General features: G+C 43.0%; 1 protein-coding gene across 5 annotated transcripts in view; it reads left to right on the forward strand.

Moving 5' to 3' along the window:
- The first annotated feature begins 3,099 nt into the window (after positions 1-3,099).
- The window catches only part of LOC138249932 (uncharacterized), a 521,389-nt gene continuing 499,397 nt past the window's right edge, over positions 3,100-25,091 (forward strand). For 3 of the 5 annotated variants that reach the window (XM_069204182.1, XM_069204181.1, XM_069204183.1), the window contains exons 1-2: positions 3,100-3,472; positions 6,321-6,428. In XM_069204182.1, coding sequence (XP_069060283.1) covers positions 3,250-3,472; positions 6,321-6,428 — 331 coding nt within the window. In that variant the 5' untranslated portion in view covers positions 3,100-3,249. Of the gene's footprint in view, positions 3,473-6,320; positions 6,429-10,162; positions 17,395-25,091 lie in introns of those variants that run through there. The other 2 variants (XM_069204185.1, XM_069204184.1) reach the window with 2 other exon arrangements.

A 25,091-nucleotide genomic window follows, 5' to 3' on the forward strand; every position in this document is an offset into this window, starting at 1 on the left:
GTCTGAGGGAGAAATTGATGAACAGAGCACAATTATTTGGGGGTGAAGAAGAGGGGCGGAGGAAAGCAAGGGGAGACTGAAAATGCAGGAGATGAAGCGCTAAGTGGTTGCAGAATGACAAGCAGAGAAGGAACTCAGAGAAAGATGAGGAGGTGAGACAGAAAACGAGTGAGAATGAAAGAGAGACTGAAAAATCCTAGAAAGAGAGATCCAAGGAGACTGGCAAAAAAATAGAGAAAGTGTAGGGCCATGAGAAAGATCCCAGAGAAACAGAGAAAAAAAGGTGCTTCAAAAGTTAAAAAGAAATGTTACTTTGCTTATTTGTCTCTGATTGTCTTAAGATGATATTTTGCTTTTCTGTGTAGCCTTTTAAGCCATCATTTAATCACTTCAAAGCATAGAGGGGTGGTCAACAGAAAATGAGGGGAAAGAAAGGTAGAATATAAGGCAGAGAGGATGAACCTTGTACATGAAGACGGTATTCTCCAAGATACCGGTCTCTCACCAGAGAGGCCGCAGTGCTTTTTTGCGAAACCAGCTTTAAGCATCTGACCAACAGCTATGCAGTACAGAAAACTAGATACAATCAGTGGCAGGAGAGATCAGTGAAGGATGTTCTTGGGTTGTGGGTTGACAGTAAGAAGAGTCAGATGCCGATAGAGCTTTGTAAATCTTACAAAGATACTAAGGTAGGTCAAATAGAGTCCCAATGAGGTAGGAAAGTGTCCAGCTGCTCTACAATATCTAAAGTCTGACCTCTCATGAGCATCCTACTAATAGTTACATTTCATGTGTGCCCACTGCTGAAAAAGTGTTTGATGAAGATCTGATCTGCGAGGGCAGAGGGCATTAGTTTTGGAGATTTTAGGTCTTTAATAATTGTTTAAGAGGTAGAAAGGAGCAATTTAGGTTTGTAAGAGGGGCCATGCAAATTACTCCTGTTTATCCAAAACCTTTTTCTCAATTAATCTTATGTAACTGCATCACTGCTGTAAGAAGCTAGGCTACTCTTGTTTCTATAAGTACATTGTTATGCTTTCACTGGGCATTGCTGCAAGAAGTCGTATTTCATACTCCTGTTTCTCCTACTCAAGGATTTCAAGTAACTGTTTATACCACTCTGTGTAAAAACATTGTGAAGAAATTCTACAGACTTAAGGCTGTAGCATTTCCTCTTCTTGCACTGTTACTGTCTTCAGAAATCATTAATATTTATAACTCTTCTGCTACTAATGTTCACATATGTGATACATACTTGGGTGTTGGTTTTGTGCAGTCATGGACTTCAAACAACTAAAGTACCGAAGTGGAATTGGCATTACATACCCTTTGAATGTGGAAGGCAATTAATTGGTTGATCTTTTGACCCCCCCCTCCGCCCCCTGAGCCTCTCAGCCCTCCTTTTGATTTCCCAGTGCAGGATTTTTAGAGATATGTTTAGTTTCTGATCCAGCAACTGTCTTGATGAACCTCAAAGGTAACAATACCAAACACTGCCAGGGTTTGCAAATGTTCTAACACCTGCAGCAGCTGACACCACTGGGTAACTCTACTTTTTGTGCAGTATATGCACCATGGATAATCATACTTTATATTCAGTTTCTGTGCTTCATCAGATGCACAAACATCTTTACAAATATAAGCTGCTTCAGGCCTTGGTACTTGCAAAGCATATCAAAAGCATGAATATGCAATTGGAGCTGGACTTCAGAGCTACCATGTAGTACCACTGAATACAGCTTCAATGTTCTGTGAGTTATGCTGTCCTGATTATGTAGTATACCACAATGGTAAAGGGAGCCTCAACTAGTCACTGTGACCCAGGTTCTGAAATTGGCTATGCTGCCAGTCATCAAAGTGGTACTCCCCTTCCCCCCAAACTCTGAATCTAGTTCCACCCCTGCCCCCAGTGTATGGGTTCTTAGTTTATTTTTTTCCCAAGTCCATCATGCAGTGCTTTAAATGGGCAGGTACTATCCGGCTCTGAGTACCTGCATTCTTTAATTTGAAGGGGAGAGTACCTGCACCTCTCAGCACTACTGCAATACATTACACCTGATGAGTACCTGCACTTCTCGAGAGCAAACTGGTACTCTGAACAGAGAGCACGTGCACTTCTACATTTCCATTTAAAGCACTGCCATCAAGTATTCCAAAGTAGTACAGGTCATTAATGACAAATTCATAGGGAAATATGCGAGCTCAGTGACACACCATCTCTTCGGTCGCAAATTAAAAGTACAATTCCATAAAAAGGACTTTTATGGTAGAAACCTCAAAAAAGTCTAAAAGAGCAAATACCATGTTTATTGGAAGTATTTGTGTTCTACTGCGCTTTACTGGCTGTAAATACGATGTTAGTTGATTTTAAAAGGATTTTAATAATCTCGCCCGGGGTTTCCTGCTGGCAGTTTATTGTTTTACGTCTCGCAAGTACCGAAGCTCGTGAAAAATATCGATGGCCCGTATTGGAGATCTGTGTTTTAAGAAGCGTTCAGCTATTATCCCCCTCTTTGGTTTGTTTTACCACTGTTGAATGCGTGCATGTGGAGACGCAGTACGATAAGTCATAGTTTAAATACCCCTTTCACACAGTAAGTGCACCGTGCTATTTAAGATATCCTTATGAAATGGGCACGTTTTGAAAAAAGGAGTTTTCAAAGAAAACAAGTTTCAGTCCGGAAAAGCCCACGCACTTCTTTTCGGACGGGGGTCCGCAGGGGGAAACGGCTGCTGCGAGAGAGCCTGGCACTTGGCGTTGTGTGTGTGTGTGTGTGTGGGGGGGGGGGGGGGAGGTCTGGCAGGTGGGCCGCAGCCGAGGAGTCTCCGGTGGGCGGGGGCCACGGGGTTCTGCATGCAGGCTGCTTGTTGTCAGGCGGGGGCCGGCAGGGGGGCACACACACAGCTCGGTGGCGGGATCAGGTGACTGTTTGTCAGGTTGCAGCGGCAGGCGGCTTGGGGCGACACAGAAGGGCTGGTGCTGGCAACATACGAAAAGAGGGGGAGAGAAACGCTGCACAGGCGCCCCGGATTCCTGCAAGTAAGCGAGAGTGGGAGGATGAGGGAGGCGGGTGGGTTTGACGGAGGAGACACACACAGGGTTGGAGGAGGACAGGGGAGGCAGAGGTGGCGGGGGCTCGCAGAGGAGGTGGAGGAATGCAGCAGGGGAGGCACAAGTCGGGAGTCCAGACAGGATGTTTGTAGCACGGCGAGCGGGCATCAGGCTGCTTGCTCTGCATTAAAAAGCAGATGAGGTCGTGGCGCAGCTTCCCCTGCGCGCTGAGGTGTTTGGGCAAGACCAGCAGAAGACCGGCGGCTCTGCGCGGGTCCTCCGGTCGGGTGTGTGGAGCCAGCCGTTTCCCCTTCTGGACCATCTGCTCCTGCGCAGCAGTTCATCTCGCTGGTCTGCAGGTTGAATATGCAGGAGTTCCGCTGTCTCGTCCTTGTCCAGACAGGCGCGGGAGCCAGACAGGTAGGACGCTATCAGTGTCCGAACTCAGACTCGGCAGCTCACTCGCATGACGCTCTCGTCAGCCAGCAACTTTCACATTCACTTATGTGGAATGTGCAGAGGAGTGGAACAACCCCTCCTTCTACCCTCCAGGATATAGGGATGCGTTGGGGAGGAACACATGGAGTTTATTTTGCATTATTATTATTATTTGTATCATATTATTGAGCTCTTCTCATATGGAAGTGACTTAGATTTTGATACGGTTAGTGGTTCCGTTGCTCGTGCATAGGTTTTAAAATTTACTAGGTTAGAAGAACGTCCCATGGGATGATAGGTAAATGGATTATGGTGTTAAATTGACATTTGACTCCGAGATCCCACTTCCTTGAGTTCGCGAAATCGCCTTTTAGCACCGTAGAGCGAGCCTCACATTACCGAGGCGTGAAGTGTTGCCGTTTATATGTGGTTACATTATCACAAGTCAACTACGTATGAGCTTAGGCTGACCTTTGCTTACATGACCAGACATTTGATCTCCATACCTTAACAAGGGCAGCACATCACGGATTAAACAAATCACCCAAAAATGTATGGCAGTGTCTCCTTCCACCCATGGCACAAGAAGCAAAGATAAGATGACTGAAGTTTAAAGTTTTGATCAGCCCCCGGATAAATGTTGGTGCAAAAACGTGCTGTCCACAGTGCCGCCTTTATCACCCAGAAATATTGCTGAATCTGGGCCCAAGTTTCCGCTAGGGTGCTTGGCGTTCCCATCATAGTCCACTCCTGTGAGTTCAACAGACCCCTCAGTTCTGCAAGAAGGACCAGAGGATTTCTGCTTTCCCGACTGCACGTGTTTTGAATTCTTCTGGTTGTCCTGCATGTGGACATAGCAACCGATCAGTTTGTTCCACCATAGCTAATCCTGGCAGAGGAAAGCATTTTGCAGTGGGTTTGAGAACTCATCCCAGTGTGTGAGAAGTTGAGGCTTTTCCGACTTAGGGCAACAATCTCTGCAAGCACTTTTTTAGAGGGATCACCCAGATCTTACACTAGGTCTCAAAACCCAACCAGTCGCATTATGTATTTATGTATGTGTGTGCTATATCTATAGCTCTAACTTAGCCAACAGGCTGTGGTGCGCTGCACAGAGTCAAAGACAAGCATAAAGTCAAGTGACAGGAGAGGTAGCTAGTTTATCAACGAGTTATGCATTGTTATGTACTGTTGTTAAAGGAGGTGCTTCCTAAACTCTTTCCTAAATTAGAGCAGTGATAGGGTGATCCGGATGAATACTGGATGTTGTTCCTGATCCTGGATGCATCGATGGAAAAGGCATGCAGTCTTGTCTTTTTTGTCACTTCTTGGTCTGTTGTCTGATGGTGTCCTGGCTGTGGATCTGCCAAAAACCACCAGAGATGGTGGTACAAACCATTAACCAAGACTAATTCTCGAATTCTTATTGGTGATAACCCAGGGTTAGGTAAAAACCTTGCATTTTTAACTTTCACTGATGATTCTCTATAAAATAACTCCACCACAAATGCATTACATTCTCTGATATGTGACCTCCCTCAAAGAAATAACCCAAATGGTATTGTATCTAACAGTGCCCCGAATTATTGTGCAGGTACAAGTCACAATATGTTCTAATGACCCATGTATTGAAAGAAACATTTTCATAAAGTTCTTACTGACCTTGATACTTTACTAGAAAAGCAGAAGGCATTAATAGGTGAAGTGTACCAGATCCAGGGTGTTCCAATGGATCTCTTAATTCCAGTGGAGCCAGTAATCCTGCAGCCAGCATCATCAGAAGTGAGAGGCCACTTGTAATAAGGACTTACATTTCTGAATTGCAACGTTTAATCAAAAGGCAAAAAAAATCTTTAATTTTGATCTACTGGACAGAATGTTTTTATCCTAAATGTAAGGATTCCAGTGTATTGAAGCACTGCTATTGACTACTTTGTGCATTTGTCAAAATGCACATTTTGCTGTAAATACCATGAGACAACAGTGAGTGTTTTTTTGTATATCTTTCTAGGAAGTGAATTTGCCACCGTTCACTGGGCCAGATCCAAATTCATTTAGAGATTTATTTTGTTTCTAAAATTCCCAGATCAACACGTTACGTGCAACACAGCTGAACTTTCCTGTGCTCCTTTACCTAAGCCCACTGTCTTGCCCTTCAGATTTTACAACAAAAGCTGTTGCTCAGCCCGCTTGTAATGAGCAGCCTTACACTCACTGCAGTCGTTGGTTCCCTGAGCAGCGGGAGCAGGTGCCAGAAACACCTGTTCCAAAATGTGTTGTTGTTAGATAGTCCTCAAAGGGATCATTTTTATTTCCTTCCTTTCAGGACTTGGGATGCATTTTAATAGTTTTACACCATACAACTAAAACTGTGTGAACTGCGAGTTATTGCCACTGGTTAAATCATCAGTTTAAAGTCAGTGTCAAACATTCTAATCTTGGCTCGTCTACTTTATCACCCTTGCAAGGTGGGGTGGCAGAGGGCCAGGTCTGCTGTAGATTTGCAACATTGCAGAGAGGAATGTGGTTGAAATTGTTTGTCTGTGTGCCATGTCACCTGCAGTATTTTACCGAGCACACTCTCCAACAACATAGTTGTTTGCCTTTTGTCTCATGCCCAATTTCATACATTTTATTTGGTTTAAATAATGGCATGGGTAAGGTCTCCATGAAGCTGTTCTCTTGGAAATCAACACTCAGTGTTAAAATGCTATCTAAAAAGAATCAAGATGGGGATATTTTGTATTGTAATGTAGCACAGCATTTCTACTGTATGTAACAAAATGTACTCACAACTTTTACCTATTTTTTAAAACTTTATTTACTGCAGCTGGCAGTGTAGCAATCGGCAGCACAGACTGGCAGGTGCTACGTGAAGATATGCAGCACAAACGAGTACAGACCAACTTGACCAAGCCTTTGAGCAAGAAAAACACAAGTATGTTGGAGCGATTACCTCAAAGTCCTGTGATAATCATTTTTTCTTTATTTTTTCTGCTGTATGGTACAACATATTTACAGCTCTATACGGGATACACAGTTTGTAAAATATAGCAGATATTTTAAATATTTGTGTCAGAGTAGGAGAGCTTGTGAATGCTAATAAACTGTATACCTAGGGTATTATAACATTTCAACCAGGTACTTAAGTTTTGGAATAAATAAGTGGCTCGTTTCAGTACTGAAAACAGACATATTTAATATTAGGTTCATTTCTACAGAAAAAGGAACACAGCAAATTTAAAGTATTGTCTTTTGAGCTAAACTAACCGAGTGACCATCTGTATTTGTGTCTGTTCATGTGGCATTCTGATGGGCAGTCACAAATACCAGTAGTGCTAACTAGTGGCCTGCTGCAATTAATAAACATTGGCCAGATCCCATCTCCACCATCTATACCTTCAAACTCAACTCAGTTTTCCTAAATGTTTTGGGAGTGTTTTTCCACAGTATATCTGGAGTATTCTTTAACACACACCGGCCCTCACCCAAAATCATAGTAAAGATCTGGTCTTCCTAAGGAATGCTTTGTAAATATCTGAGGCGTTTTCGGGGAATGCCTCTCTTGGCTTTACTTATTCACTTCAGTAGGCACTGTTCTACATAACTTTCTTATTACACAAGTAGGGGGAAGTCCCGCACTCTCAGCTGTTTTCTACTGTGGATTGCCCAGAGCCCATGCGTGAAAGCTCATCCTTCAGATGCCATTTATTTCTCTTTTTGAAATGGGCAAAACTGTCTTGGCAGCCTTGGAATACGATGAAACTCGTCGCTGCATGCCATTGGAAAGCAATGACTGTAGCAATAGAACAAGTTCATGTGATTGTCAAACAGGAACATGGAACACCAAAGCATATTTACGCAGGACTGGAACCAGTACCTTTAAAAGCAAGTACTATAATTGTTTACTGAGCACAAATCACTGATGCAGACAGATCCAATATAGGGCGAAAATGTATATAAAAGCAGTAAAGCATTTGATGCTAATGTCTGAGTATTTGTAAGTAAGCCAGTCTGGAATGCCTTGCATGATGATCCCCACAATGTTCAGGGTAAACGTTATTGAACATACATGGACAGGAGATTCTGCTGCAATGTCCCCTGGCCCAGGTGGTGCTGGAAGCCGCATGGTATAGTCTTATTAAGCAACCATTGTTTTATCTGTGTTTGTGTGGCATTGTCAGAGTTCATACTCTGAAACATTAGGAAGTCTCCATGTCGAGCAAGGACAAATTCAGTGGTAAACAAGTGCATTAGGTTGGTAAGATCGCCAGTGCTGAGAACCTTTCTAAGGAAATGTTCTTCATATTTGTAGAGCTAACACTTTATGTGCAAGCAGCCACATTTTCTGCATCTTCACAACTACCTTTGGAATACCTGATCTAGTATTAAAAACATAAGTAGAATACCTTCTGAACCACACTGCCACCCAAGGACAATGCTGTTGCTAAGAGTCTTGAAATCTTCGGTCTTACATTTATGAGCTCTAGTGCCATCAGTCAAGATCATTGTCTAAGTCACTGCTTCCATCACTGCCCAACATGCTAACAGGCATCTTATCCTAGAAACCTTAAGCATAACTTTATTACCACCTCCCTAACAGCTGACTGCTGAACTGGGAATCTTGGAGGCTTCAAGACTAGTAGATTTGCTCACCTTACCTTTTGTGTTCCCAAAAAGATAAAAAAAGACACACCTACAACTGTGTCACCTTCTTAACTTCATCATAAAGATGTTTGGTCAACACCCAAGATTCTGGATCATGGGTTTGAGGATGTAGAGTTTCTGTGTCCAGTGCCAAGTGCTTTTCTATTTACATATTTGCTTCCATGCTACAAGGCAAAAATTGGGCACCAAAACCCTGCTGGTCATCTTCCTGCCAAAGTACATTTAGGGGCATATTTATACTCTGTTTGCGCCGAATGTGCGTCAAAATTTTTGACGCACATTCAGCGCAAACACTGCCCCATATTTATACTTTGACGTCCGACCCCGGGGGCGTCAAAGTTCCACCATGTGCGTCATTTTTTAGAAGGGGGAACCAGCCTTGCGTTAATTATATGCAAGGTAGGCGTTCCCTTCCAAAAAATGACTTTAAGGCCTGTGCCCCATATTTATACTGTGACGTCATTTTGACGCACAGGAGGGGGCAGGCCTTAAAAAACGGCGCCCAGCCTGATGGGCGCCGTTTTTTAACACCTGGGTCAGGGCAGGCGTTAAGGGACCTGTGGGCTCAGAAGGAGCCCAGAAGTGCCCTCCCATGCCCCCAGGGGACACCCCCTGCCACACTTGCCCACCCCAGGAGGACACCCAAGGATGGAGGGATCCATCCCAGGGAAGTTAAGGTAAGTTCAGGTAAGTATTTTTTTTCATATTTTTTTTGTGGCATAGGGGGGGGGCCTGATTTGTGCCCCCCTACATACCACTATGCCCAATGACCATGCCCAGGGGACATAAGTCCCCTGGGCATGGCCATTGGGCAAGGGGGCATGACTCCTGTCCTTGCTAAGACAGGAGTCATTTCAATGGGGGTTGGGCATCAAAAAAAATGGCGCAAATCGGGTTGAGGCCAAAATTTTGCCTCAGACCTGACTTGCCCCATTTTTTGACGCCCAAGCTCCATTTTCCCCTACGCCGGCGCTGCCTGGTGTGAGTCATTTTTTTTTTTACGCACACCAGTCCGCAGCGCCGGCTAACGTCATTCAATAAATAAGGCGCCCGCATGGCGCTTTGGAATGGCGTTAGCCGGCGTTAAAATGTTTGACGCACAACTGCGTTGTCGCAGTTGTGCGTCAAAAAGTATAAATATGGGCCTTAGTGTGCCAGCGGATCCTTGCATTGTCATGGCTTAGCCCTCCCGAACACTGCTGCTGAATCTATAACCCAAACCCAACCTTTGAAAACTCAGCAAAAATCGTTTGTTGGTCTGTACTGGTCTTGTTCCATTTCTCCTGCTCCCCTTTATCTCACCCACTTACTTCGATAGTTCTCTTCAGTATGCATGAGCACTATACAAAATAACGTCAATAAATATACATAGATTATAGACCTTGAGTTGTTAGTTTATATGTTTCAAAGCTTTACTTATCTGAGCAAGTCATCTATTGCTACTGGTAAGATATATCAAATTTGCATCTCAATCTTCATCTACTCAGTGTCACAAGTTGTATATGAAGTAAAGCTGAGCTAATTTTTTGAGGGGAACAGGAGAGGGGTGTTTTGCTTGTGGATGGAACTATGCTGATTGTCTCCATGAAAGATGAGACAATGGAATTTGCTGGAATTTCTTAGTTTAGGCATCTCAACTACCACTTCTCTGCCAATCATGGGCTAATTTCCAAAATGAGAAGTGCATCATAGACTTTTACAGCCCAGATCTACCTTTTTAGCACATTCGGTTGCATTTAAGTGACAAAAGGAACTTCTAGTTTATTTACCACATATACTATACTTATCTCATCACCTCCTAGATATGGCTTTCCAAAGTCTGCTTTCTATTTAACTGAAGCATCTATGCTGTAAGTGTTCTTCTTCAAAACAAGCCAGTAAGAACCAGTTTTAGGTCAGCCTTATTAATCTACTTTCCTCATGACAGAAAATCAAGCAGTTTTCCTAAGCTATTGATGATGTCAGTTTAGTAACCTTTATGATGACAGTGGTTTCTTTTCACAGTCCTCATCATGAAGGGACAGAGGCAATCTCAGGCCTACAAGCACAGCCATTGGTGTGCAGGATGCTCTCCTACCTCCCTTCTTCATCCTGAATATCGGTCTTCTTGGGAACATGTGTACAAGGGATGAAGTTCTGCAGCAACATGCCATGTGGTCTGGTCCGTGGTTTAGATCTGGTTACCATTTCGTAACTCTTGAACAAGAGAACTCGAGCTACTTCCAGTGAATAAGATGAAAGACACAGGAAGCTATCCAAATCCTGACACCTCAATGAATCAGCTAAGGTACAAACAGTGAGAACAGGGTAGGCCTCCCTAGGTGGCTACAAGAGTATGATAAAGTAATTGAGTTGACAGGTCACAAGTTGCTAGATTGTTTGCAAACTTTGTAGAAAAGGGGAAACCGTTTTATAAATAATGAATGGGTATTTTGTATCAGCTTGGTAGCTGCTGTTTTCTTTCAAATGGGTATATTTCTCTTTTTATATCTATGGGTTTAGCTTTAATGAGTTCATGGAACTCATGTCAACATTAACAATATTGATAATGACCTGTGAATGTATATTGATACCATCATGAGTGAAACTGTAGAACTAATTCCAGGAGAGTTTTAAATGATTTATGAACACATTTCAAGTGCTGTTAGTTCTGCACAATCCCGAGCCAATGATGATCGAAGACCATTGTTTTGTAGTCAATCAATTCATTTCCTTAAGCTGGAAAGATTTTTCTTACATTTAATTAAAAATAATGTGTTACATACAGTAAGTATATATCTAAAACATAATTAACAGCACTTGTGACATTAAAAAGGATTGGTAAATGAGCAAAATGTCTTTAGAAAAAGATGTTAAGTTTAGGGAGACATTTTTATCATTGTAATACTTACACTTGTTAGTGAAATGTAATACCGTGTATACTTCATGATACCTGATTAACTAGCTGCAAATGTAATACAACAGAAGAGGGACATAAAGTGGAGAAGAAAGTAGAAACAGCCAGGAAACTGGTAAACATACACATAATAGAGGTACCACTGTACATGTTTGAAGTATTGAAAATAATTTCTCATAAATATTAGGTTAATTAGATGCACAATATAACAAATGTAATTGTAATGATGGCTGCACAAAAACCTCATCTCTTCCTACATTTAAACCTTTATCCTAAGGTACTAAGGGCCAGATGTAGCAAAGAGTTTTTCCCATTCTGTGTCAATGGGAAAATGTGTTCGTTCATATGGCCCTAAGTGGCATTTGTTAAGTAAACCATAGTGAACCTTTTTTGACAATAGCATGAAATAGCATTAGCTGTATCAATTCTGTAATTAACACGTCACGTTTCACCAGTAGGTACAATATGGCATTTGAGTATCTGTCCAACATTTGTATAGCAATTTATATTAAGATTAATCAATGATTGTATAATATGGACAACCTAAGGAAATAACCAGAGAACCCAAGGAGAGGTTGGTAATAGACAAACATGTAAAGACTAGTAGTTTATTTAATCTTTCTCTACATTATTTTGCAAAACTGTAGACTTTCCTACATTACTTGTTAAGATACCAGATTCAGAGTGTCACAACCTATATTTATTTTGAAATGTGGAGAGTTATTTCTGTTTTACTTAGAGTTGATAAAAGTCTTCTGTGCACCAAAAAACAAAGTCTGCGCTACGGAAGCAAACTTAGACATTGTATACAATCTCAGCAAAAAAAACAAAACAGATCCAGGGTTTTACAGTCGACTTTACCATTTTATACAGTGAGTGCCCCAACTGTAATGATGTCTGAATTCCTAATTATTTTGTCATGGATGAACACGGACCATGTGTGTGCACCATGACATAGGTCTGTCTTACCGATAGCCATCTTTTTGGACCAGGAATGGCACCCAAAGTGTTACCCTCCCCTGTAAATCGCTACTGCCTTTACCAGTAGTTGGGCAACATGAGCGCGGTGATGACAGCATACCGTGTAGTGATCAGTAAGAGTGAACAGGCCTTTTTACCTGTGTCACTGGAGTGAGGCCTACAGGCCCACTAAAATAAAGTTACTCTGGGGTGTGCTTAGCTCACCCATGGCCTATTTCAGTTTAGTATGCAGTACTGTGCAGCATATGTGTGTTATACATGTACTAGGTGTAATTGTCCTCTGAATGATACAATACCAGGATAGTGCGCTGTGGTGTGTGTATATTATATGCATGTGCTGGACGTATGTGTGCCTGTGAATGGTACAATGCATAAAGGATGTAGTGCTGTATGGTGCATGTATGTTATATGCATGTGCTGCGTGTATGCGTCCCTGTTAGTGGTATATACATGGAAGATTATGTTTTCCATTTTGGGAGACCCAGGGCTAACAGGAGGAGCATGAGGGGAATCTCGTAGACAGATTTGTGGATTGCTGCATTCCTGTGAGCTGGGTGGGACACACTGGAGGAAGGAAGAGCTATCCTCTTCAGTACACTTCAAAAGGTGCTTGTGGATTCAGAGAGAGGTCACAGGAAAGTCGCCTGGGCATATCTCAGGAAGGAGATGAGGCTAATAAGAGAAGCATAAAGAGTAGGGCCAGAGCCCTGGGTAATCTTTTGATACACATCGGTGTGGCTGTCATCTAGGACTGAACCTCTAGTGACTCCCATGGCCTGTGTTGTGTGGCTTTCAGATTTGGAGTCACTCCTGCTGTGTCAGGCTGCTTTCTGGAGGAAGGAAAGTGCAGAGGAGAGACACTTCAAAAAGAACCAGATCACCGAACATAAACTTTAAAGACTCAGGCTCTAAATCGCATTTGGTGTCTACAAATGGACTAAAAGAAGGCGTGGTCAAGGTCTCCAAAATTGTCAGCTGTCAAGCAGGCAGTCGGGCAGTACAAAGAGGAGCAGTTTTTCAAGACTTTTGCCTGTGATAGGGACTGGGGGGGCGAGGCCTTCTAGTCTCGCAATTGGGTGAGGGAACATCACCCAGAGACTTCAAGACGACCTCCAGCATCAGGAGCCTGGAGCACAAGTACCTGCTTGCTTGCCAAGACCAGTGAGCCAAGTGAGGAAGCCGAGAATGCTGGAGGGAGCGCGGCCCAGTGGGGGATCCTGTTGCTTGGATCTCTATAGTGAGGTGGCTGCAGCATCAATCGGGTTATTGCTTATGTGCAGGGAAAAGTCATCGACCAGAGGAGGGCCACCTTGAAGTGAGCTGTGACTGTTGCTCCACCGATCGAGTCATGGCTCTTATAGAGGTTTAGTCAGTGACCTCTTGTGCCAAGTGGGCCACCTTGAAGATTGCTGTTGTACTGATCGGGCTGTAGCACATGTACAGAGTGGACACAGTGCCCTGATATGTCAGGGGGCCATTGGGACAAGGCAATGAACATAGGGGGTTATTACAACTTTGGAGGAGGTGTTAATTCTTCCCAAAAGTAACGGTAAAGTGACGGATATACCACCAGCCGTATTACGAGTCCATTATATCCTATGGAACTCGTAATACGGCTGGTGGTATATCCGTCACTTTACCGTCACTTTTGGGACGGATTAACACCTCCTCCAAAGTTGTAATAACCCTCATAATCTGGTTAAGACTGTCATTGTGAGGAGGAAGCCACTCTTGTGACCCAACCCAGCCCTAGCACCGGCTAAGGACCAGCACCAGGAGCATTGCAATCCTCCATGCATCTGTGGGGAGAATCCCGAGAAACTTAGCAGTGATCAGAGGAGCATAGAGGATCCCCTGGCCACTGCCTCTGCAGGACTGTGCATGAGGAACTTGAGGGCACCCGACCACTGCCCCTCTTAAACTGCGTGTGAGGAACTTACCAGAGACAGCTGCTGCAGCTTCAGCACCTGCAAAGGAGGCGTGCTCAGAGCTTATGGTTGCTTAGATCCTGCTGGTGTGGGTATGACTAATTCACAGGCCGGGTGGCCCCGGGAAATCTTGCCTGACATATAGCACTTTAGCGCTGGAATGCTTTAATAAAGAATCGGAGTGGGACTCTTGAGACTTGGACTACTAGTGGGGCTTAACTTGAATGTTGCATATATTGAATGAAGAATAACCACTAGTGAGAGGGGAGTGGGACTGAAGAAACCGCCTATAAAATGCTAGAGCCCTGACCTCAGGGTTTGAGTTAGTGTTTGTGAATGTCGTGTATTACTTTGTGTTCATATATAAATACAATTTTGTTCCCTAAAAGTAGGTATTTGACTAAACAGTCATTCATTGCTGCTCTGCTAAACATATTTTGAGTTGTGAGCCTGTGTTCACCGCCCCTCCCCATGTCTACCTCCCTGCTGAGAAGCCTTGGACTGCCAACCCCAAGAATCAGTTGCTCAGGATCCATAGTAGGTCAGGCCACCAGACATCATAAGTAAAAGGCCTCAACGCCCACAGGCAAGAGGGGGGAAGAGAATAATTTCAGACCTCTTGTAGCACTACCCATGAAAGAAAAGAGGATACTGAACGTGCACTAGCAAGGTGTGCACAAGTATGCCCAGATCTCTTGACAGCCTGTGACTGGAGGAAAGCCTGTGAGCAAGTAAAATAAATCTTTCCCAGTACACAATCCACATTTCAGTACCTACATAAGCTGATTCACATTTCACTACCTACGTAAAACAAACATTACAGTGAAAAAACTAGTATTAATTTATCCAGATTGGATATATGCTTGCAGGAGATGTGGATTGTAAGGGGTTGACTTTATTCACATAGTGTGGGACTGCTCTCAAATGGCCAAGGTTTATGATAGAGTAGTGGGGAGTCTCTGCGTAGCAACATGGTCACTGTTGACAAGATCTACCAAGCAGTGTTTGTTAGGACTATTTCCCACAAAGATTAATTACAAAATGGAAATAAGGTTTGCATCTTTGGGCAAAGTCTTGGCAAAAAAGTGAATAGCTATAATTTGAGTCAACCTGATTGCCCAAAAGTTGATCAGTGGAAACAAGATTTGCAGGAATGGAGAATCAAGATTTGAAAGCCTCGAGAAAAGAGGAGAAATTAACAGAAGACTGGGTTTCTATGCTGGCAAAATTGATAGACCCACCCAATAACAGTCTCCTGAGTGTCTGATATAACATACATTGCTTTATAATAATAATATTTGACAATTAAATTGGAATATGTGCTTAAGGGCTGGAAGGAGACTGGACCATATTCAAATTAATCTGCAGTACTGTATGTGGGGTGCATGTGAACTGGTGTGTACCTGAAATTTTATTTTTCTTTCTGATGACACTGTTCAAATAATAATAAAAGGAATAAAAACAGTAATTGAAATAACCAAACAAAATTCCTGCCCTAAAAAGATTTCCAACATATGGTTTTATTTTTAATCCTTATTATATTTGTGGACCTCATTGGGGAAGGGACAAATCCATTTATGACATTTTTTATTCTGTAACCAATTAGAGATATGTAAAACACTCGAAACACAGAAAAAGAGATAATAATGGTAAGAACAGGTTGTCTTGTAAAAGTTTAAGAATTGAAACAATGCAACCAATAATAGGATTGCCTCAGGCAAAAGGAGATTTCAAGTCTGCAAATTTTACTCAACCTTCAGTTTTTGTTTTGTCCCTCTGGATAATTCTAAGTTCATTTTTATGCTATAAAAAGTTAGGTAAATACATTCTATAGATTTGAATACATAATTAGGTATAACAAATGGAAATATTGATAAGTATGAAAAAAGGAACTGACATACGTTTAATGGATTCCAGTCAACAATGACAAGGCAGATCTAACGAAGATAATTTATCAATTTAAGAACTTAGGGCCCGATGTACAATAGTTGTTTGTGATTGTGGAATACTGTGATTCACAAAATGACAGGTTTGTGACTTCAAAATGCTACACTGGTATATGTAATTGTTAGCTTATGAGTCTGAAAACTGTTTCTGATATACAGTAACGTTTGCGACTCATTCTGAAATGTAAATAGGAGATTGTGTGAAAGGGATGTTCCCCCTACTATTTACAAGTTGCAATAAAATGTATCATTAGAAGCAATTGTTCTGTTATCAACACTGACGTAGGGTGATAAGTTACTCACAAAGGGGGAGCATTTCCCAACGAAAAGCCTCCCAATGTTTTCCTTTGGGTATTGGGGCAAGTGCCTTGAGGTGGAGCACACAGTTTGCCATGTGTCCAATGCATGCCCTGACCACTCTCCCCATCCCACCCTGCGTAATTCCCGTTAGCAGATGAAAAAAATAAATACAGCCTGTATTCTTATAAGGGACAGGGGCTGCTTTTAAAAACAATCACTGGGAAATCCAGTACTTCTGGCCTTGGGAAACCTGTGTGATTAAAGGTTTCTTTTGTATTGCAAGCATATTCTATAAAAAAGGAAACAGAGAGAAAACATGCATCTTAAACATGCTGCAATCCTTTACATTTATAAAAAAAATCATATAATTTCAACTGAGCAGTATGAGTGCTTTCTGTCAGAAAGGTGAACTTTGTATGCACATAAAAACTCTTTTAGTGTTAGTGCACAGATCTGGAAAATATTATTGATATTGATGCAAATAAAGGTACTGTTAGCTTTGAATTATTGCAACCTGAAGAAAAAATGTCAAAAAGCATAAACAATGGATAGAAAAATATTGTAACCTGAAGAAACAATTTCAAAAAGTATAAATAATGGATATAAAAATATCTGGAAAATAAAGTATTGACTGAAGAATGCTCATTCAAAATGCTGTGCCTCAGTGCAGGAGAGCCAATGGAAGAAGTGGGATGACCCATTACCTAATGCTGTATGCTATGGTGGATAGAACCAACATTTGAATGCCAACTGAATGGCCCAGTGGCGGAAGAGAACTGAAGCCCTTCAATCTATGTAAAAAGTATGCACTTAGATTTAATACCATTTTTGATTTCATGGCACTGGCAAGACAAATAAAGCTTTCACTTGGAAGAAATACAAAAGCAGGGATTAGTCTACTGTCCTTGGCAGGCCTCCATCCCTGTATTTGCAGGTATTTCCTTCGGGGGCAGGTGGGTTCACAAAATGTCTTTTGCTTTACCAATATTCACAAAGCAGGCTCTGTAAGCTCCTACTAATGACCATTTTGTGATGCCATTGATTGGTATGTCAGCTGTGTTGCAAAATTAAGCCCTGCCCACCAGCCAGAAAGTGTGCTATTGTTATAAGCTGGTTTGTGAAAAGAGCTCATTACATCAAGTCCAAATATTTATTTTATATGAATAAAATCCATTTTATTGTGTATATGACATTATTTGAATATATGTACCATGATAATTTATGTATTGAACTTGTATTGTAATCCAGTTTCAGTAGATATCTGATATTTAGAGGGGCTATCTTTGTTTTTTGAAAATGTACTTTATCACCTAATGTGTCCCAGTATAATTTGATTTTGTTAAGAAAGACTGTAGAACATGAGCTATGGTTATATATATACATACATATATATATTTACTTAGAAACAAAAAGTTAGAGGAACGTTATAGTTAGGTTCTGAATTTACTCACACAAAACCATAGAAATTCAGCAGTGATAGTTATGGTTAGCTGAAGTAACTATAACTCGTGCCCTAAGGAAACTATAAGTTGCGCCCGCCATGCAGTTTTCTCATATTACATTGATATTGTCAATGATGTTATCAAAGATGTCATGAGTGTTGTAATATGTGGGGTAATTAGCAGTGCAAGGCAAGGGCACAAGTTCCAGTTACCTTAGGGCACTAGTTATAGTTCTTCAGCGAACCGTAACTGCTGAATTTCTATGATTTTGTGCGTGTGAAGTCAGCACTTAACTATAACGTCCCTCTATCCTTTGGTTTTTTAAAGTGAATTACTTTGTTTTTTTAATTCTATTTCCCAATTATATTAGTTTTTTTCAGTGAATTTATACTTTCTTTTAATGTTTAGTAATTGTAATTACTTTATGTTAATCCAACCACCATGATGCACGGCCTTTGGCCATGCGCAGCAAGGTTTGGCTGCAGGCCAGACCCAGCGGCCTATCCCCTATAAGCAGTCAACTCCCTCATATCCCCTATAAGCAACCACCTTTGGCCGTGTGTGGCGGAGGTTGACTGCAGTGCCTGGCCTGTGGCTAGGCCCTGCTGCCAACACCCTACTGTCACCAAATCCCACACCACACACGGCCTTCAGCCATGAGCAGTGGGGGTTGGCTGCAGGGACACACCTGTGGCCAGGCTCTGCAGTCAGCACCCTTTAAGCTCAACACCACGCATCATGCATTGCCTTTGGCCGTGCGCAGCGGGGGTGGCCAGAAGCCCTGGCCTGTGGTCAGGCCCTGCAGCCTACCCCCATAAGAAATCAACCAACGGCACGCATGGCCTTCAGCCGTGTGCAGTGGAGGTTGCCCGCAGAGCCTGACCTTCAGTCAGTCCCATAAAAGCCCCAAATGCCGCGCCATGCATGGCCTTCATCGAAAAAAAGAAAAAGGAAAAGGGGGCTGGGCACATATAACATAACACCCTTTCCTTGGTCCGGGGGTGCCCCTGGGACCCTGCAAGTGCCAAAAATTATGTTTTTGAAGCATTATTGCCAAAATCCGTGTATTGATCCACAGATTTTGCCGAAATTTTTTTAAAAAGCAGTCTCCTAGCTTGTTCTTATTTTTTCCCCCGGGTGGACCAGGTCCCTGGGGCACGGCCAATATAACAAATTATGAAGGGGCACACTGGGCCCCTCTCCTAGGGCTTTTAAAAGCCCCAGGGACTACTACTAAGTATACCGGATGGCCAAACAGATCCACCAGGGCCCTGGAGCCCACTGACTCACTGGGGCCACATAATGAAAATAGGGGAGCTGCACTGACCTCCTCACACCCAGGAAACCAGTACCTCCCGTGCTACATTAAAAAAAATATATGAGGTGCCCTCATGGAACCTTTCCAGGGACCACCACCTCTCTAGTGCTACATAATAAAAATAGTTCGGGGGCTGCACGCACCGTCCCCCTCTCCCCTCGGGACCATCCCCTCCCTGGGGCCAACTTTGTACTTTAAATTGGAGGGGGCCTCCATAAGCCGATTTCAGCCCCAGGAACCCCATCCAGTCACGTCCTCCTGGGTGCCTCACCCAGGGCACTCAGTTTACTTTGATGAGGCCCCGGAGTCCTGGCTGGCTCCTCACTTCCTGCGGGAGCCAGTATTGCTTATACACGCAAGGAGCTGCTAAATGTGCCGCTTCCTGCATGCAGGAGCTATACTTCCATCTCTTTCAGGCAGGGAAAGAGATGAAATCACTGCTTTCAGCAAGCTGGATTTTTACACCTCCTGCTTGCTTGAGGCGGAGTGTTTGCTTTTGCTTGGTTGGAGCTATCACTGCTCCCGCCAAGCAAAAGCAAACTGTTATCTCCTGAGGGTGGGACCCTCGGGAGGTAACCAGTGCTGGCCCTGGAGATGGTGGTTCCCAGGGCCATATATGGCTCTAGGAGGGGGGCGTGCAGCACCCTTCCTTTCTTCTGTACAGGCCGGCCTCAGGGAGGTGGTGGTCTCTGGGACTGTATATGACCCAGGTGGGGGGCCCATGGTCCCCCTCCATGTTTTTAAATGTTTATATGGCCTGGGGGTGGTGATGGTTCCTGGGGCGGGCTGCGCAGCCCCCCAAGCAATATTTATTATGTAGCCCCAAGTAGTTGGTGGTCTCAGGGACCTGGAGGTTCACGTGGCTCTCGTCTATTTATTAAATATAGCCCCAGGGAGGTGGTGGTCCCTGGGGACCAGAGGGGGTCTGTGCACCCCCTAAACTATTTCTGTTATGTAGCCCCAGGCCCTCCATATATTTCATAAATGTAGGTCTGGGGAGATGGCAGTCCCCAGGGCTTTTAAAAGGCCTAGGAGGGGGCCTCTTTATTATCTTGTGCATGTCCCTGGGCCCTAGCCCACCCGGGGTGGCAAGTTACTAAGAGGCCTAGGAGACCATGCTTTTAGGAAAAACATTCAGCAAAATCCACGGATCCACCAGCAGATTTTGCAGACAAAAATAAAAAAATCTTTTGAACCCTGGCGGGGTACCCGGGGGGACCTCAGGACCAAGGCAAGGGGATTAGGATATTCCTACTCTTCCCTTTTCTTTTTTTTTTTACTTTTCTTTGTGACTCAGCTGAAGCTCAGTCCGAAAATGGCTGCTACCACTTCCTGGTTGAAGTGTTGGCAGCCAATCAGATATCAGCATGGGGGCGTTGGCTCTGTGGAGGATCCACATCCCTAGATGTGTATATTTTTTAACCTTTAACTCCGAAACTACTGAACGGATTTACCCCTAATCACAAAAAGCACGATCTGTGCACCAAGATCTAGCTTCCTTCCAAGTTTGGTGTAATTTTGTTCAGCAGATTGAGCTGTAGCCGTGGCTAAAAGCCCTATGGGAATAACTTGGGAAATGCACTCCACCCCTTTTTCTCATATATATATATATATATATATATATATATAGAGAGAGAGAGAGAGATATATATATATAGATATACGTAGCAACAGAACCTTACGACAAGGACAAGCACAGACACCAGTGTGCAGGGCACATAGTACATAAAACAGAGTTTATTAACAAAGCTTCACCAACATGTTTTGGCCATAGCCTTGATCACAGTGTGTATACACACACACACACACACACACACATTTATTAGCTACCGGTGGTCTCTAGTAGGTAGTTATAGCTAGGATCTGGGTTTTATAGGAAAAAAGTGTTTTGACTTGCCTATATCTTTGGCACTGTTAGATGAATCTTCAAAAATTTTTACAAAAAAGTGTCCTGTAGGGTCTTGTTGTGCATGGAAAGTTTCAGGACGATCCGTCAAATAGGGGCAGAGAAAAAGGGGTGGAGTGCATTTCCCAAGTTATAGTAGTATAATGTGAGAAAAACATCAATAGCTAATCCATCCGCTCCATAGGATTTGCCTTTTCTTAGAGTTAATGGAAAAAGACTATCTCATCCAGCATAACCTCAGACTTTAAAGAAGCAAAATCAAATTGTTCATAATTAGTAATAGTTATGAAGTATCCATCCAGTTATCTGTGAAGAATACCTTATCTTACAGGGTAATGGTTAGAATAAAAATGCACTTGAAATATTCATCTCAGGAAGATCAACTGAGCTATCACATTCATCAGTAATGCTCTCAATATGCTTTAGCTAACCTTTTTACCATCCTTATTCTAATCCCATAATATTTAGCTTTTATTTTATAGGTCTGGCTAGAATACAGATTTACATGTCTGCAAAAATTCATGTAATTGTGTGTGTTGAGACCCTCCAGAGATGGTGTGTTTGCAAGCCAGATACATTTGGGTGTAGGTTGTGATTGCCTTGTAAATGATGCAGTTGGTTTTAAAAGTGCTGCAGGCTTGAAAGGGGAGCTAGTGGAGTTCCATTTGTCCATTTGTATGTGGGTGAAGAGTTTGTATTTTCACATTGTATCCAATTGTAAAGCAATGCATGCCTCTCACTGAGCAGTAGAAAGGAAATTACCCAACAGTGAAAACTATAGAGTGGTCTCACCCTGGTAAGTAAAACACTGATAACTGAATAAAACTGGTTAGAAATTCAGTCTAATAGCCAGGGCAACATGCCTAGACACCCACACGGAGCACACTAAGACAAATGAGATATAAATTAAAGGGGAGCCTGGTGCATGAGCTGTTGGTAACAGAAAACCCATCAACAAAAGCATTGCCAGGCATAGCTGTATAAGACATGCTGGTTTAATGCCTCCCCAAACCCAGAATTAATGTGTCTTGTGACCAGATCAGTCCTTACTGCTATATTGGGCTGGGATCACACCACTTAGTACAGATGTATCAGGAATCTGTGTGGTAGCCATGTTGGAATGAGAAACGCAGCAAGATTTATTTGTATGTGAAATGTGACCCTAATGCCATCGGAGCCCAAGTCTCAATTTTGTCCACGCACTCTTAGCTGGAAAGTAATCTCCTATACTCCTCCAAGCGGAGGCCTTCGTAGTCACATACATTGTGCATTTACCTAGGGAGATGCTTGTCTAAGGGAAAAACTACAACCAATTTGAATACCAAGGTGAGTGACATGTGTACTGATACTGTACCACAGCACCATTCAAACATGACTTACTTAGCTATCCTGCCATCTGCCTCCTGCCAGAAGACCAACCAGCATTTCACTTTACAAGCTAGCACAGTCATGGAGGTCACTTGAACTACTGATTCCCTGCAGATTGATCCAGTTGGAACATGGCGAGTAATTTTTTCAACAGAAATGGGTTCAAGAAGGCCAACCGAAATACTAAATGCTTTCTCACCCAACAAGTCACTGCTCTCAGGGAGGTCAAAGGGCCAGCTAATCATAGCCTGTCTAGCTTTGCTACAGCCATAAGCATTTTTTTTCTCTCTTTGCTGCATGTTTTAATTTGCATCTCCGGCACACAATGGCAATCAACATGTTACAAAAGTATTTCTGAATAGCCAGTAGTGGCATCTTTGACTTGTATTTAGAATTAATTAATAAATTGTTTTTATAAGATTCATCTTGGCTGTATTGGCCATGAATGATGAGCCCTTGAACAGGATTATGGTTATAGTCTCTAGAAATGATTTGATCATGGTCAAGGCCTTTCCTGGCAAATGTATGCAAAAAGACAGTTATCATTAAATGTGACAAGTATCTTAATCACTGTGCTGTAAGCAAATCCATCACTGGCAATAGTCGTGCTCATGAAATGGTAGCAAAGTCCAAGCTATACAGATAAGCTATTAGTATAGTTCACGCTTTACATAGGTCTACAAATACTGGCAAGATGTTTAATAATTTACTGGAATCATATGATTATACTCAGAAACAAAACAACTGTTCCTAAAAAGTACCACACAAGACTTTTGACCAAGTATGTTTTTAGTGTCAATGCAGTCAGTATTACAGAAGAGGCCAGACAAGTGCCTCCAGCCCCATCTGTAATACTAAAATGCCCGAGGTGCAGAAATCAGGTGCAAATGCCTGTTGTGCCCTCAGGACACTTAGTTGAACACAGCCCTTGGAGCCTACATTGTGTTTTCAATTCTTTTTATCAAGCTTAATATCTCTATAAAAACCAAAACAAAGATGTATCACAACATGACAATAGGGCGCCCCGCAATTGTGGTGCATTTGAATCTCTAGTACATGAGTATGCACATGGATAAGCTACACATTGAGAAAGTATCAGAAAGCTGAATGAATACAATGGCAGGAGGCCTGGCCCAGTCAGAGCAGCGAGGTTGAAACTTAATTGCACAGCAGTGTGTCGGTCTTAGGGGGGCAGGGGGGCAGGCAGGGAGCGGTGATCTCCCCGGGCTGCTAATAGGTCGAAAACATTGAGTGTTGACAGATAGGCATGAAGCGGCTGCCAGATATCTTTCAGGCGTGATGTGGGTGGTTGTCTGGATGCATGTATTTTGCTTGTTGAATCAAAGTATATGAGACTACGAAGCCATGCCCGTACTGTGGGGAGTGTTTTGGAGCCCCAAGCTAGTAGGAGGGCTATGGCTGTGTATCACCGCAGTGGCCTAGCAATAGTCTCCACATAGCCCATGAGTGCCATCTGGGAGTAAGGAGCCACAGAGACCTCCTACATAGAGGAGAACGTGACAAAAACATCCCTTCAATACTCCGAAACCATGCCACAAGTCCACACCAAATGCACAAAGTCAGCATCCTCCTCCGCACACTTCCAACAAGTGGAGGGTCGTGCGGGATCAAACCTGACCATGTCGTTTGGTGCCAAGTACATTCTGCGAAGAAATTTGTAGTGAATGAGCTTGTGTCTATGATGGAGTGATACTGTGCATGTCTGGGAGCAACATGCATACCACACTTTGTCTGAGATCTGGCATCCCACGCCCCCCTATCCCCGATCGGGAGATGAGTGAAGAAAGTATGATATAACTTAGCAACTGAGCAATTATGATACAAGCAAGTATGATACAACTTAGTAATGAAATGGTGGCTGAGTCGGCAGTGATGGGTGATGTCAGGGGTGTAAAATCAGTGGGCGTGAGCCAGGAAGTGGGGATTAGTGTGCGCAGTGTACTCTGCAGCCTGCTAAGCACAAGTGATCCATGGTCGTTGCGGTGCGAAATTAAAGTATCTCAGTCCGCAAAAATATATGTCTGTGTGGGAAAAGGCCACCCATAGTGATAAGGTTGTGGGAGCACAGGGTGAGATGTACCAATTTTCCTGTGTGAGTGGGAGCCATGTGTTATCTCTCAGGGTGAGAGCTGGTGAATAAATTGAGGTATGCGCCAGTAGGTGCACCAATCACTGCCATGCCCAGCAAGTCCTGACCAAAGATTGGACATCTGTGGGGTCCAATTGGACACCCGACGGGAGCAGAGATGGCCATTTATTGGGGAACACCAGGTCTCTCTCTGGAATGAAGTATGGCACCCGGGCATTGAAATGGTACCAACAGTATGTGTAGTGGCACTGGAAGCTAAATAGTATAATAAAAAATGAGGAACACCAAAGCCCCCACTCTCGTATGGGAGTGTTAGTAGTTCCCAGCTCATGCAAGGGCATTTGCCAGCACAGATCAATTGTGTCAGGGAGCTCTGAAGTGTTTGGAAAAATGAGTTATTAAGGGGGATCGGGATATTTACGAACAGATACAAAAAGCGTGAGAGAGCAACCATTTTTGATCAAGGTGATTTAATGCGCGTGGACAGTGGAAGACAAATACATTTGTCTATCTGTGTATTAAATTTATCCATTGCTGGCCATAGTCGAGGTGGATTATTTGTTCCTGGTTCCTATGTATAAAAATAACAAGGTATTTGACCTGATCATCGCACCAGGAAAGTGGGTATTCAAAAGCTACCTCTGTGAGGGGGAATAACTCAGACTTGTTCCAATTTATCCTTAGTCCCAAAAACTCCCTAAATCAGGCTTGTTCCTGAAGATCTAGGACCAAGTTGGT

The sequence above is a fragment of the Pleurodeles waltl genome, chromosome 8, assembly GCF_031143425.1.
Source record: "Pleurodeles waltl isolate 20211129_DDA chromosome 8, aPleWal1.hap1.20221129, whole genome shotgun sequence".
NCBI lineage: Eukaryota > Metazoa > Chordata > Amphibia > Caudata > Salamandridae > Pleurodeles > Pleurodeles waltl.